At 41.6% G+C, this 13,855-nt stretch overlaps 1 protein-coding gene and 1 non-coding gene across 8 annotated transcripts in view; one reads left to right on the top strand and one right to left on the bottom strand.

The window, feature by feature from the left end:
* LOC135916679 (E3 ubiquitin-protein ligase SHPRH) overlaps nucleotides 1-13,855 on the bottom strand; it is a 375,022-nt gene that overhangs the window by 327,095 nt on the left and 34,072 nt on the right. For 2 of the 7 annotated variants that reach the window (XM_065450125.2, XM_065450127.2), the window contains exons 1-4: nucleotides 12,009-12,476; nucleotides 9,134-9,387; nucleotides 8,440-8,677; nucleotides 216-492 (exon numbers count right to left, since the gene is read on the bottom strand). In XM_065450125.2, coding sequence (XP_065306197.2) covers nucleotides 216-492; nucleotides 8,440-8,677; nucleotides 9,134-9,387; nucleotides 12,009-12,180 — 941 coding nt within the window. In that variant the 5' untranslated portion in view covers nucleotides 12,181-12,476. Of the gene's footprint in view, nucleotides 1-215; nucleotides 493-8,439; nucleotides 8,678-9,133; nucleotides 9,388-11,760; nucleotides 11,853-12,008; nucleotides 12,477-13,855 lie in introns of those variants that run through there. The other 5 variants (XM_065450121.2, XM_065450122.2, XM_065450123.2 and 2 more) reach the window with 3 other exon arrangements.
* On the top strand, nucleotides 12,517-12,589 carry TRNAT-UGU (transfer RNA threonine (anticodon UGU)). The gene has a single exon. It is a non-coding gene; the product is annotated as a tRNA-Thr (tRNA).

The following is a 13,855-nucleotide window of genomic DNA, read 5'->3' as shown; positions in this document are numbered from 1 at the left end:
ATGGAGTTGTAAGCTGTCACTTCTCTTTCCCCATCTGTATGTAATCTAGACCATTGAATCCTGGCAGAAAGTCAGATTTGTCACATTGTCTACAACTACAACTAAAACTGAAGAAGTGCCAGCTGCAAACCATCAAATGCCTTAGTAAAAGCTTTCGGATGGAAAAGATGGTCTGATGCAAACCTTACAAACCAGAAAAACAAAACCATTCTCACAAGCCTGCGTATTTGTTGTAGTAGAGCACTTTCCCATAGCAGTCAACCAGTGGCAGGTACAGGAAATTGTCCACCGAGATCTCAGCAAGTGGCTGCTCTCGTTTTAGCATCCACCTGACCACTTCCTTTTGGTATGGCCGCAGTGTGGGCCGCAATGCTGCATGCTGAACATCGTTCACGTCCTCATCTGCAGCAGGATGCAGTGACTGGGCAGCAGCAATCCTTGCGTAGAGCAAGTCAAAGTCCTGTCTCCGAAACTTCTCCGTTTCAATGTGCCCTGTCAGAACAGCAGATGAGAGTGGACAAAGGTTCACAGACTGACTGCAAGAAATATGCAGTGCAATCCACCATTAAAGGGAACACATGAGAGGCCATTGTCTCAGCTAGGCCCCTTCTTCAGAGGAAAATTGCTCCATGATTGTGTGTTCCTTTGAACAGTGGACCATGCCATACAGTAACTAGCAAACAAAAGTGCTTATTATGTCGATCACTATATTTGCATTTCACCATCTAAAGGTAAGCATAAAAGTTCCATTCTAAGAATCCAAAGGCATTTCTTTACGAACTGAAGCTCACACTTGAAAAGCCAAACTAAATTGCATAAAAATTTTAATCATTACTGTGCTGTTCCAGAATGACCGTGCTTCTTGGCAGCATTCTGCAAGACCATTCGAGGTTTTGCTTAACCCTTAACGGTTGAAACAAACGGCATGAAATATTTTTGGTGTGCTCTTCAGGTTAGTTCTATCATGTGCAATCAAATGCCATCTGCAGTTCTGATGGCATGGTGCAATGCAGTGATTTCGACAATTGCTCAATACTTGCAGAAAGAATTGCAGCAAGACGAAACCAACACAAAGGTACATGTGTTCACAAACGCAATGCCAGTCCTGTATTCATGTCTCCTAAATGGCAACAAAATTTTGAAACATGCAAAAAGCCTAGTTTCAGAGAGTGTAGCTATTGAGCACCTCCCATGTGAAATTTTACACTTGAAATACATGCCTTACGAAAAGATCACATAAATACATGTTTTTGATACTGAAAGCGAAAGGCCATTATTAGAGGTGGCTCCTCAGAATGGCCTCTGACATTCGGTGGCGCACGCTGCAGCGAACTAAAAGATGTAAGAGGTCACATGCTGGGACTTCGTCATATACTAGCCACCAAGTGGATGTGCTGTCCACTTAATTGCTGTTTAAAGGCAGCCAATTGAAAAATTATACAATTACCAGCCCTGTAGCGTCACCAAGATTGCTTCAGTAGTATAGACTACTCATCTATCACCAACTTAGCTCGAGGGCTCCTATCTGAATACATGGGAAAAGGGAAATAGTTTTTTTTTTTTTTCAGCAACCACTGCACCAAATTTGATGAGGTTTGTTGCATTTAAAAGTAAAAGTTGAAATATAGTGACCGTTGGTAGTAAATTTTCGATTTAGGCCCTCAATTCCTTTTCATAAAACTTGTTAGAAATCACAAATCTTTAGAACTTCCTAACTATCAAGTGCACAACACTAACTCCGCAATAATAGAAAAACAATATCAGAATTCCGTAAATTGTATCAAACAGTACATATAAACCAGAAAAAATTGATGCATTATACATAGCTCTCAAGTAGACCATTATTATGTGAGGATTTTTGCACAATGCTTGTAAACAATGTAACGAATTCATGTAAAGTATAAATTTACATACTGAATTTGTTTGTTTTGGATGCTCCAACGGATGCAGTTTACAGAGCTACGATAGCTTTTTTACTGGAGGGCTACGTATTTGTGAACTTCGTGCTTTCATTCTTTTCAAACTTACCAATTTCTGAATGTTCCTTTTAAAAATTCGAGCCCTAAATCAATACTCCGTTTCCAACAGTCATTAAATTTAACTTTCCCTTTGAAATGCAACAAATTTAATTAAAATTGGTCCAGTGGTTATCTCAGAAAAGTGTTTCTGTGTTTTAAATGTATTTGAATGGGCGGCATCAGAGTTGGGCCTGAGCTAAAGGGCTTCTTCTTAAGTTATAGCTTTGTCCAATTGGAATTATTTCCACAAGCATGGCACGACTTTTGCAACAAGTTTTTTAGGTCAGACTACATTTTCCACCTTATTAATGCAAGCAACGTTAGTTTAGTACAATGCAAAAGCCAAAAATCATTGTTACATGAAGTCAATATGAGATAGTGAAACATCTGCAACAGCATAAATTAGAAGCAAAGCAAGGAGCAAGTTAATATGGAAAAATACAATTTTGTGAACCCACTATACTTATTGTTGTCAGTCATCTAAATTTTTGTACAATTGATGCGTAGGTATAAGGCATCAGAAACAAATGATGAACAATACAACTGGAAGGATTTGTGCTCGTGCGAGTCACATGTTTGTTTCAGAAACTTTAATGACCCTTTCAGACAGCACACACACATTCTAAAAAAAAGAAAACATAACAGGTAGGTCCTCCTAAGCCACATCCAACATCCCAGCAGGGCATTTAAATGCACTTTTCTTGTTTTGATTTATGTCTTGGTTTCACATTTTAAGTGCTATATTTTTTCTAGGTACCTCTATAATGAGATTTAGCATATACATTCCTGAATGCGCATATGGTACAATGATCTATGTACACTTAGATTGTCTCTAACATATATTAATAAAATAACAAGCACTTCTAATAAAATTTCAATAATTCAAAATGTTATGTTTTTATAAGAACGCATTCTGCACTAAGTAACAAGCCCGATAAGCAACACACCATTATAACTGTCGCAAAAGGTTAGCGTGTGAAAAAATCCTGCACAAGAAATGCAACAATGTTTTTTGCCTTACAAAAAAGATAGAGGTTACATAAAAATTAAATAAGCTTATGAAGAGGAGAACAAATTCTTTATAATTACTTAAAGTTTGATAATCATAGCTTTGTTAATGAGAAAAAATGAAATTCTATGGCTGATTCTTCTTACTCAAGTATCGACAACTATTCTGTGGCCATCAAAACTATGGTTCCTCACAAAAGAATGTCATTGTATTGATCCGTCGAAGACAAATTTGGCAAAGCCCCAAGTAATAGTGATACAGGCCATTCTTACATCTGCTATTTCAAAAGTCTATTCTATTATTTTTCAGACCACCACCTCCATTGATATTAAATTACCAAAAGGCTTGTTACTTTTTATATGCCTGAGCAGTCGTACTTTCTTCAGGCAAAACTCAATCCAGTGACAGTGTTGTCACCTTCAATGCCCCACACTGCAGTAATTACATATGCTTCCCAAAAAGACAGTGGCAATTCAGAAGTAAATGCGAGAGAAATGCGTTAGCACTACTTTGCACTTTCAGGTCCCAGGTCTACAATTTAAACCATGTTCATCCCATTGAAAAGTGTTATTCAAGAGCAACACACGTCCTGCCTCTTCGAAGCGCATATATATATATATATATATATATATATATATATATATATTCAAAACGAAGTGTTCGCTGAACCCAAGGAAATAAATACCACCATTTTAACATTTCAGCCAGTCGCCTGGCCTTTATCACAGTGAGAACACGTTTGTTTCCAAAGCGTAAGAAAGGGGGAAAAACCTGTGGGAAGGACACATGGCTCCAAATAAAGTGTTGAAGAGAAAAATTAATGACTAACATAAATGTTTATTTTTTACAGTGAAACTGTCTATGGCTACAGTCTGGAAAAATCGCGGTGGCAAACAGAAAATGCCTTGCAGCAAAGCCAACTTTCTCACGAATGCTCTGTAGTTCTCAATCTAATGTGGGTATCTTGAAAAAAATCATACTGAAATTGACCGCAAAGATGACTCTATCATTACACCGAGTTTCATTTACTTGACACAATTAGTAAGTTCACAGTCATGTTGCAAACGTTACAGAATTCCCATCTGCTGTCAATACATGGGCGTCTACAGAGGGAGTATGGTTACAGAAAACGACTAACTTTTGTTTTATCAAAACTATCCCGAAACAAATGATATGACAATTAGCCACTAAGATGACTCTAACATTACACAGAGTTTCATTTCCATTTCATAATTGCATAGTTCACAGTGAAGTTGTAAATACTGTGGAATTCCTGTGTGCTGTCAATACATGGACTTCTACGGGAGGAAAACAGACAGCCCCATGTTTGTCTGCTAGAATAAAGCCCTAGCCTTTCCAAGTTTCATTCAGCTAATTAACCAGGAAGTATGCTCAATCACAAATTACAAACAAATGTGTTTGTTTGTACGTCGAGGGCCAGTTTAACAGCCAATTACGTCTAAACAGCACTCTGTCACAGCTGCGTCAACAATCGTCTTTAAAGCGATGTCGTAAAAGCCGTTTGGCGTTAGCTCTGTGCATGTATGATGTAGTGCGTGACATAGTGTGTGCCTGATAAGGTGACCAAGGGGAATTTCGGTAGCATAGTTACCAAAAAAACTCTATACCAACATAATTTATACCAGCATAGCTGCTTCAGTAGTCAACCACCTTTGCAGGATGGAATGGCTTCTAAATTTTTTGCACTAAACAGAGAATTAACATATTGAGAAAACACAACGCATGGGTGGCTGCTATGAGCCACGGACAAAGCAGTGTTGTCCTCACCATTGAAGAAGCGGGGGAATATATATATATATATATAAATGGTTGAACCTCAATATATCGAACAGCGCGGTGATTGCGAAAAAGTTCAATATATCCAGAATTCGATATAGAAAATCACGTAAAAAACGCATCAGAAACATCCGCAAATCAATCAATGAACCAAGGGCACAATCGGGGATCATTATTCGGAGCGCGCATTCAGTTGCCTAGGCCGTGCCGACTTCGTCAGCCGGGAGCGTGCGGTCGACTGCGCCAGACGCAATTAGCCTAGGCAATGCCTTGTCTAACTATAGGAGGCGTTGGCCTAGGCTGCACCGACTTTGCACGGATGACAAAGTCAGCGCAGCCTAGGCCAATCACGCACGGCGCAACCGAATGCGCGCTCCGAACGATCCCCAATCGCTCCCCAATTGCGGTGCAGTAAATACTCACTTGAAGCTTCACATGAAGTATTCATTTATTTGGCTGAAAGTACTACAGCAGTGTAGCTTGCTTTTTATTGGTAGCCGTATGCAAACACAGAGTCCTCAAGATAGTCTAAACTATCTACAAGCAATAGGCCGGTGCCTACAGCCTCAGTTGAAGTTGACTGCTTGAAGTTGACTGCTCAGTTGAAGTTGACTGTTTTGCTCTGCATAAGTTCGGATGGAAGCAACAGGCGAGTCCCACTGGTTATCGGCAAAAGCACCAGACCCAGATGCTTTAAAGGGACACACAGAACGCCTGTACAATACATGGCAAATATGAAAGCATGGATGACACAGGGCATATTTAGTGACTGGGTGAACAAGCGACAAAGACATCAAGAAACAAGGCCGCAGAATTTGCCTATTCATAGTCAATTGTGCTGCGCACTATGTTGAAGGTCTCGAGCTGTGTAACAGTGAACAGCAGTTTTTACCCGCAAACTGTACCTCACTCAATGAGCGCCTTGACAGAGGAATTATTAAGATTGTGAAGTGTTCCTACCAGTGCAGACTAATCTAAAGGCTGCTTCTGAACATTATTTTCAGCGGGAAACAAAGGTGGACATTTTTCAAGCAGTTGAGATGCTTGAAGCATCCTGGCGGGAAACAAGTGCAGACATTATTATGAACTGCTTCAGCAAGGCCCGGATCACAAAAAAGGTTCAGGCTGCGGAAACTAACAGTGGAGAGGAAGAGCTTTCAGGCCTGCCCGATCTCGCCGAAGGTTGGGTTTCAATGCGCGCAAGTTGAGCAGCCCCCGACGACGTGCAGCTTCGTGATTTTTTTGTATGCGGACGACTGCGCCACCACTACGGCAGAGATCTTGGATGAGGTGCTGGTGGAAAGTATCCGACATGACAGTGATGATGACAGATCTTCGGAGGTCGATTCATCACATGGTTTGCCTTCCGTGCAGGAAGTGCTGAATGCCATTGACAATTTGCACCACTTCGCGGGCTCGCCAGATGATGATAAACAGCATTGTGTACCTCGATGTCTTACGAGCATCCCTCACGAACAAGCAACAGAGCAAAATAACAGCTATTTGCCGCTAAATAAATGCGTTTGGGTGAGTACCTCCAGTTTCCCCTTTGTTTAATTTGTGCATTTCTTTTTCAGATTTTCATGCTGCAACTGCATATAACGAAAACCTCTTTGTAACAAAAATTTTCGAGCATTTGTCAATTTCGTTAGATCCATATCTAACTGTACCCGTGTATATATATATATATATATATATATATATATATATATATACCTCTACCACATGACCTGCTTTGCACACTTCACACACATAGATTTTTCCCTTTGACACTCCTAATACTCGTGCATCAAACGCAGAGTTGTGTGTACGACACAACGCTATGTTTGCCAAACCCACTTGTATGCTTTCTATGCATGGCATCCAAGCGGGTTTCTGTGCAATTGGCATTGTTTTCTTTTTCCTTTCCTTATCTTCTTCTTATTTTTATTTTTTATGTATTTGTTTGTATTTTATTGTAGCTTTGTGCTACAAGTCAAGTGGATGTTAACTTTCCCTTTCGTGAACTTTCAGCCACCTAGCAGACTTCCACAGAACTGATTTGGTTTCTTTTCCTGTCGGCGTGCGATGAGATGATGTTTTTGCACACTGCATGTTCTCGAGCCAGAGTCTTCCCCCAGGGCAGTGCATGGAAGAAAATGTCTCAAAGTTGCAAAGGTACCAGCAACAAAGGTCCCAAGTTTACAACTGCTATTCACTGTTTGACCTGTGTCAACCAACATGCACATATCTGGGAAAATTATTTACAGAAGAGCTGCTAAGGGGAGTTCCACATGGCTCGCATGCAGCAATGACAATGAAAGGTGAAGACAGTGAAATCAGTATGAAAGGTTAATCAACCAAGAGCCAGCCTGCATCGGAGAACCAAAACAGCCGCATGCAGAATACCAGATCACATGTCGGCTATATAGCAGAGACTATACAAGTGCTGAGCTCAGATGTAGTGAAGCATGAGAAGAGACTTTGTTATGGTGAGGAAATTGCACCAAATACAGTTAAGTGTTTGCTAAGTCTTTTCGAGCAGCGGCAAACCAGACCTCTAGTGTACTTCCGAATGGCATTAAAGCTCCCTTACACAGCTGTGCTGTCTTTGATGTGTTAGTTGCATGAATTGGTGCACATCTTGTTTAGTGAGTGTGTTATCACAGATGGGGCCCTTGCATTTTGTACGACAAAAGATACTGCATTAGGCCATAGACTGTCACATGCAACCAACAATGGTTGCTACATAATAGCGAGGGAAGAAATTTTCTCCGGCAATTCAGCACAAGGAGAACCAAATGGTTTGGACATTTTTTGATAAACAGCAGCGTGGCGTGACACATCATGTACTGTGGATCACTTGAGTCTTTTCCAACGAATGCTAGGGCCATGCAAATAGCCAGACAACTTTTGTTTGATATATCCTCAAGTGCAGAAAGTTGTAATTCAAAAGCATGCATTGTCTTCATATATGAATAAAACTATCGTGAGCAGTAAAGTGCGAATAGGAAATTACGAAGCAGAACACATCTTAAGAGTAATAATTTGAGAGTGCACTTTCACATTGCTAGTTTTCTTGCTGCCAAAGATGGTGTAAGGCCACAACCAATTCATAGTGGCACTCCACAAACTAACAGAACATGAAATGAAAGAACGAATTGTAGTTATGCTTCGCTTATTTGCGTTTCATTTGTTCAGAAATGTATGTTACTGAGATAATATTTCGGCAGATTGCTTTCTGCAGACAAACACAGTTACAAGCAATCACAAGTGCAAGCAAATGAAAAGGCTTTGTTTGTTTGAGCTGTTCGTTCCTACATTAAAGATGTCTTATTTCATATTCATTTTCTTTGGATGCAAGGCCAGCAGGCAGCTTTGTGAATTACGTAACACCAGCACAGGTGTCTCTACTGTTAGAGCATAACTCAAGCAGCTACCACTGCTCAAGTGAATTTTAAAAAATTAATCAAGCACACTTGAGTGTCCGGTGGATCAAATAAGCAAACATCATAGGTGCACAACAAAGCATATCTGTGACTCGACATGCTGGACACTACTCGGCTCTCTTCAACACATGGCAACCACCATGCACAGCAAACACCACCAGTGTATACAAAGCACAGCGGGACATACTTGAAGTGTGACTGATGCCGAAGAAATGGTGAACGAGAGTCTGCACTTCCCAATTTACAGAGTTGCGTGGCGAGTCACTGGCATGACTAAGGCGATAGACATTTGTTGGTGAAAGCAGCACATCCAACACAATGCAATAGTCCTCCACCTTTGCCACCTCAAGAAAGACAGATTTTCTGTGCGAGAGGATGAGCCGCACACTCTCATCAGCAAGCAATGTTGCACCAAAGCACAGCCACTGAAAGGATAAAATACACAGCACGTGAGCAACCCAGTTGCACTCAGAGTGCAGAAGAAAGGAGAAGCAAAGAAAAAAGGCAATGAATGGATAGAATAACAGTGCGCCAACTGAACCCACAATTTCACTATGCAGAGCATGATTCCACAGAATTCGCCATATAAAACTCGTGTGAACTACAGGCGCTTTCTGTAGTCTCGGAAGTGCAGTTTAGTGTACTGTTTGCTCCATGTGCGATGGGAGAACACCTTTTTATTACATGCCACATAGCCAAGTTTGCTAAGGAAAACCCCTGAAAGATAAGTGCACATCTTTATTAAAATAACTGCAGGTATGCCTAGCTAAATGTGTGTAAAATCACATACATATTTCATTTTGCAATCTTTCAATGGTAAATAACTGCCATGCACAAGACATAAGCAAACCCCGATAGGAGTGAATGCATGCACACCATACCTGGCCACTGCAGTTGTAAACCACACGGCAATCGGTCTGCTCAGTTTTGCACCCAATAAGAAGTCTGTAGCTACATTTCAAGGCATCTTCCAGTCTCCTGCCATCCGATACTGGATGTGCAGTTAGCTGTACTTGGCCAAGACAAAACATGATGCAATCTGCATGCTCATCTTGACGCTCCACTTGCAATGCATAATCACAGCCTTCCAGAAGGCTCTCTAGTTCTTGATCTAAGAGCAGTTTCTTGCTCCTGCCTGAAAAGAAAATCACAGAAGCCTTAGGAAGTACTATATAATTTGGTGCAGGCTGGAGTCTGATCACCAGCCACTTTGTCAAGTTTGAGTGAACATGGATAAGGCTCATCTGTGGGATCAATGGGAATTAATTGTAGCACACAGCGCTCACACTGTGTAATTTGCTTTGACGTTTAGCACATCTAATTTGCTTCATCGTCCCAGTAAAGTAACAAAGCACCTAGCTTTCAAAAGCAACTACAGTTCAAGCTGGTTTGACTTCTATACCCATTCACATTTTGTACTGCAATTCTGAGACAGCTTGACAGAGACAGATTCAAATAAGGATATTCATTGAAGTCAATCTCCCTCAAACTTTTTAGTGGTTGTCACAAGTACTCCACTTATAACACACATTCCAGAAGACTCTATAGATGTTACAGCAATTCTACAACAAGTTGCTGTGACAACAACTTGCTGTGAGAGCAAGTTTTCATGGACACTCGGTGGGTGCTGCTGTCTTGCCAGTTGTGCAACTTTCTTGGCCAATCCCCCAGAATGGGTGCGTGCCACTAGCTAGGTGCTCAGCAGACAAGGAGAACAAGATACAAGAAGTGAAATAATGCTAACGCATTAAAAGCCATAAAATGTAGCAACAAAGAAGTTGGCGACAGAAGCAGATGAGTAGGGAGCAAGTAAAGCAAGACCAGAGCATGCATTGAGGTATACAAATGGAAAGATGGTGATATGAAGTGAAGACACCAAAGAAGGCTTCACTTATCACTAGAGATTGGAACTTTAGGCAAAATGCCGTTTTTTTTTTTCCTTAAGTACTTATCATGTGTATTTAACTTATAATCACAAACTGTGGATCTAGAAACATTTTAGAGGCACCTTTATCATGCCTGTAATACCTATTTTGACGTTGATGTCTATATTGTAATCTAAGGGCCTAAAAGTGCCTTTTTCCGTGCTTTGTCTTTGCCTAATCTTGGGAAATGTGGCTGATGGCAACCAATTATTACCACAAATGCTTTGCCGGTGTAAAGGCTGTTATTAACATTTTTGCAGCAGACTTGAGCATTGCTGTGAGAAGGGCTCAAACAGTTTTTCGCAACGATACACTTGAAAGTGACTTAGCGTACGTGTGTGCTCACTTCACATTTTTAGCAGACGTCATCTAGAAACGAATGCCTGGGCACAGCTCTGACCCCGAGTGTGGGGCTCATTTTGGACATTCAAGAAAAGTTTCTAATACCATTCCCAATGAACCTATTGCTGATAGAGTTAGTTCAGAGCTTCAGTGTGCCTAGTGCAAGTAAATTCAATTTCCGGTATTGAAAAAATTGCCAAAGTTTCTGACCGGCAAATATTGAGCTATTCCAGAAGGCCCTGAATCACTTAAAGCTCCAAGTTAAAATTTTGTGCAACTAACAACAGTGGATGTTTAGTGTTCCTTTTCTCCATGCAAATACTCAGTGAAACAAAGCACAACATGAAACCCCAAAAGCTTGAAATGGTGATTGTTTGTGACTGCTTCCCCATCTTTTTTCGTGGTGCCTAGTCACATAAGATTTCAGATAAATCTTGTAGCTTAAGCTACCTGCCTCAATCAGTTTTATTGAGAAAATTAAATAATTTCACAGAATACGGGGTCTAGTTGGCTGTGTTCCTCAGAAAATCATGCTTCATCCTTATATGAACAGCTTAAGTTCTTTTTAATTGTGCTTATACATGTGTAAAAGTCAGTAGTTGGCACTTATATATGCTATATATATGGCAGCTTTAGTGCTTGTCATAAGCGCCTAAAAGAGCAATTTTCATTGCCTAAACATCTCGTCTTTACTTATCATTGATTATCACATATGCGTGGGTTCAGCAGATTTTTCTTGCTGTTGCGTCACTGAAACTGGCGTGCAGCTCTAATCCTCTGCATTGAACTCAGCGAGTCACACATGCGCCTCCATCTAGTATGTGGCATTCATATGTAAAAATATGTGCCACATTTTTCAGCCACTGTGTTCTAAAAACAGAGAGTGACTTTTCGAGGAGTGGTAGCCTTTTCTTAGCAATGACCCACTGCGGAATATTGAACACAGAGAGTAAAGGTAGCATAAATAAAACCAAACAGACATAGATGAAAAAGTACAACACAAGTTGAATAAGGGTGCACTGGTGTTAAATCAAAATGAACTAGGGGTAATGGATTAACGAAACTAGGGGCGCAAAGAGAAGCAAAATGAAGGAGTGAATTTAGCAAGGTAACCCCATAGAACATCGAAGATCGATGCATGAATAGCCTATTCTATGCGGCTGTCGGTAGGGGCATCCTAAACAGGAACGTTAAAAACAATGACAAGCCGAAATATTGGAGTTTTTGAAGCTCCTCTTTACCAAAACGGAGTCTTCAACAAACGGAAAAACGAAAAGAAAAAAAATCTAGACAGTGTCCCTTTCCTTCCCTGTCTTTCACTGGTTACTCGCAACTTGTATGGCAAAAAAAAAAAAAGATTAGCATAGCTTTACGTTACAAATTTACGCACACTGAGAAATGCGCGATGAATAAGAGCAAAGCGTGGTAGAACATTATCGAATAATGCTTTCGAACTCTGTAAGGTTGTATACAGCAAGGGAGCACTCACTTTTTCGTTTTTTCGCAGGTGCTGGCAGACAAGAATCATTGCCACCAGATTCGTCTATTATGAAACTGCCGCTTGCAAGACGTTGAAGTGCACCGCTTTGTCCGCACCGCGCAGCGTTATCTCCCTGCACGCCGAGCCGTCTCGGTGCTGTGGCTTTCCTTCGAGAAGACATCTTTTCGTCGCTAGTTCTTTCTCCTGGTTTGCATTTATGTTGAGCAGAAGTTTACATCATGGAACTATGGTCCCTAAAATGGAACGGTGCGACGGTCGCAGGCATAGAATAACTTGTCGCAGGAGAGAGAAGAGGGTGGAGGTATTGCAAAGCCTTTAGTGAGATGTATCCGCGCGCTAGATCGGACGCAAGAGACAGGGAAGTTGGTGGGTTAAACACGTTAAACAGTCTGCCAGCGGAACAAAGAACTGCTTCAAACAAAATACCGTGATAATAGCTTTACAATTGTCTTGCAACGTTTAAAAATATGTTTATCCTATACACGCCCCGCGCGTCGCCATCATAGCTCAGTGGTTAGAGCACTGGTCTTGTAAACCAGGGGTCGTGAGTTCAATCCTCACTGGTGGCTGCAGCGTGTTCTTTTTTTTTTTTTTTTTCAGGGGTTTTTCGTTTTTTTGCGCGTAAGCGTAACAGGTGAGCTCTTCAAATCGGCGAATATATGTTTGAAGCCACGTAGCACATGAACGAAGAAAGTTGAACGAAAAACCCAGTCAAAAACACAAAGGACAAGAGGAGAGGTGAACCCCTCCTCTTGTCCTTTGTGTTTTTGACTGGTTTTTTCGTTCAAGTATGTACCAACTGGCCCAGATTTCAACCCTTCAACGAAGAAAGTGCCTGGAGGTGAAGAAATAGCGTAAGACGCCAACAAACACTGACAATGACACCAACGCGAGACGTTCATTTGAGACATCGTCAGTATATGGAGCTGTGCACGGGTTCGGGCCATTTGGAGATTCTCTTACTCGGGCTTGGGCCGGGCCCGGGCCAGGCTGCTACGCTGGGGCCGGGCCCGGGCCTAGGAAGCCACGGACCCAAAACGTGCTCTTCTTGCTAAGAGGCTATTAGCCATTCCGGCCACCAGTTCAAGCAGTGAACGAAACTTCAGCGCTGCCGGATTCATAATGCAGGAGCGCCGCACTTGCCTTAACCCTTCATCAATGGACCACTTGTTGTTTTTGCACAATGGCTTAGAATAACAATTCTGTGCGCACGATGCATCTGTATATATTCACGATTTTGTGATATGGAATGCAAGAGTTCTATAAGGTCATTTAAATAAACTGATTTTCCTGATGTTCTTTTTGTATCGGCGTCGCCTTATTGCAGGTCGGGCCGGGCCCGAGCCGGGTCGCCTGTGGTGGTATAGGGCCCGGGCAAGGCGCGGGCTCAGGATTGCGGCCCGTGCACAGCTCTAATCGCCAGTCGTTTGTGCGCAGGCGCGAGAAAGAGAGGACGCGAGAGTGAAAAGGTAGTACTTTGTAAGGGACTTTCGTACTTTGCAGTAATGTGGAAAGTTGGACTAATTGGTTATCATACCTCGCTGGTTTAGCAGCGCACTACCTTTAATCTTGTCTTTTCTTTGACTCCTGAGGGTGCGCAGGTATATAAATATTGCTACGAAACAATATGTGCGATCACAAAAAGGCGAGCAGTGCGAAGACGACGACGACGATGAGAAGCTAGCGCGGGCTGTTGCCTCTTGGCCAAGCGCAGCGTATATTCTTGTAAATATACTTGTACACAGCCTCCCGCCCCTTTTCAGAAGAAAAGCTTTTGGGCGCGTGGAGGAGTGTTGACTGTGCCCAACGTACGTGTCATAAAAGCACTTTTGAAC

The sequence above is a fragment of the Dermacentor albipictus genome, chromosome 5, assembly GCF_038994185.2.
Source record: "Dermacentor albipictus isolate Rhodes 1998 colony chromosome 5, USDA_Dalb.pri_finalv2, whole genome shotgun sequence".
Taxonomy (NCBI): Eukaryota; Metazoa; Arthropoda; class Arachnida; order Ixodida; family Ixodidae; genus Dermacentor; species Dermacentor albipictus.
Note: the sequence above shows the minus strand (reverse complement) of the source record. Positions and strands in the feature narration are given on the sequence as shown.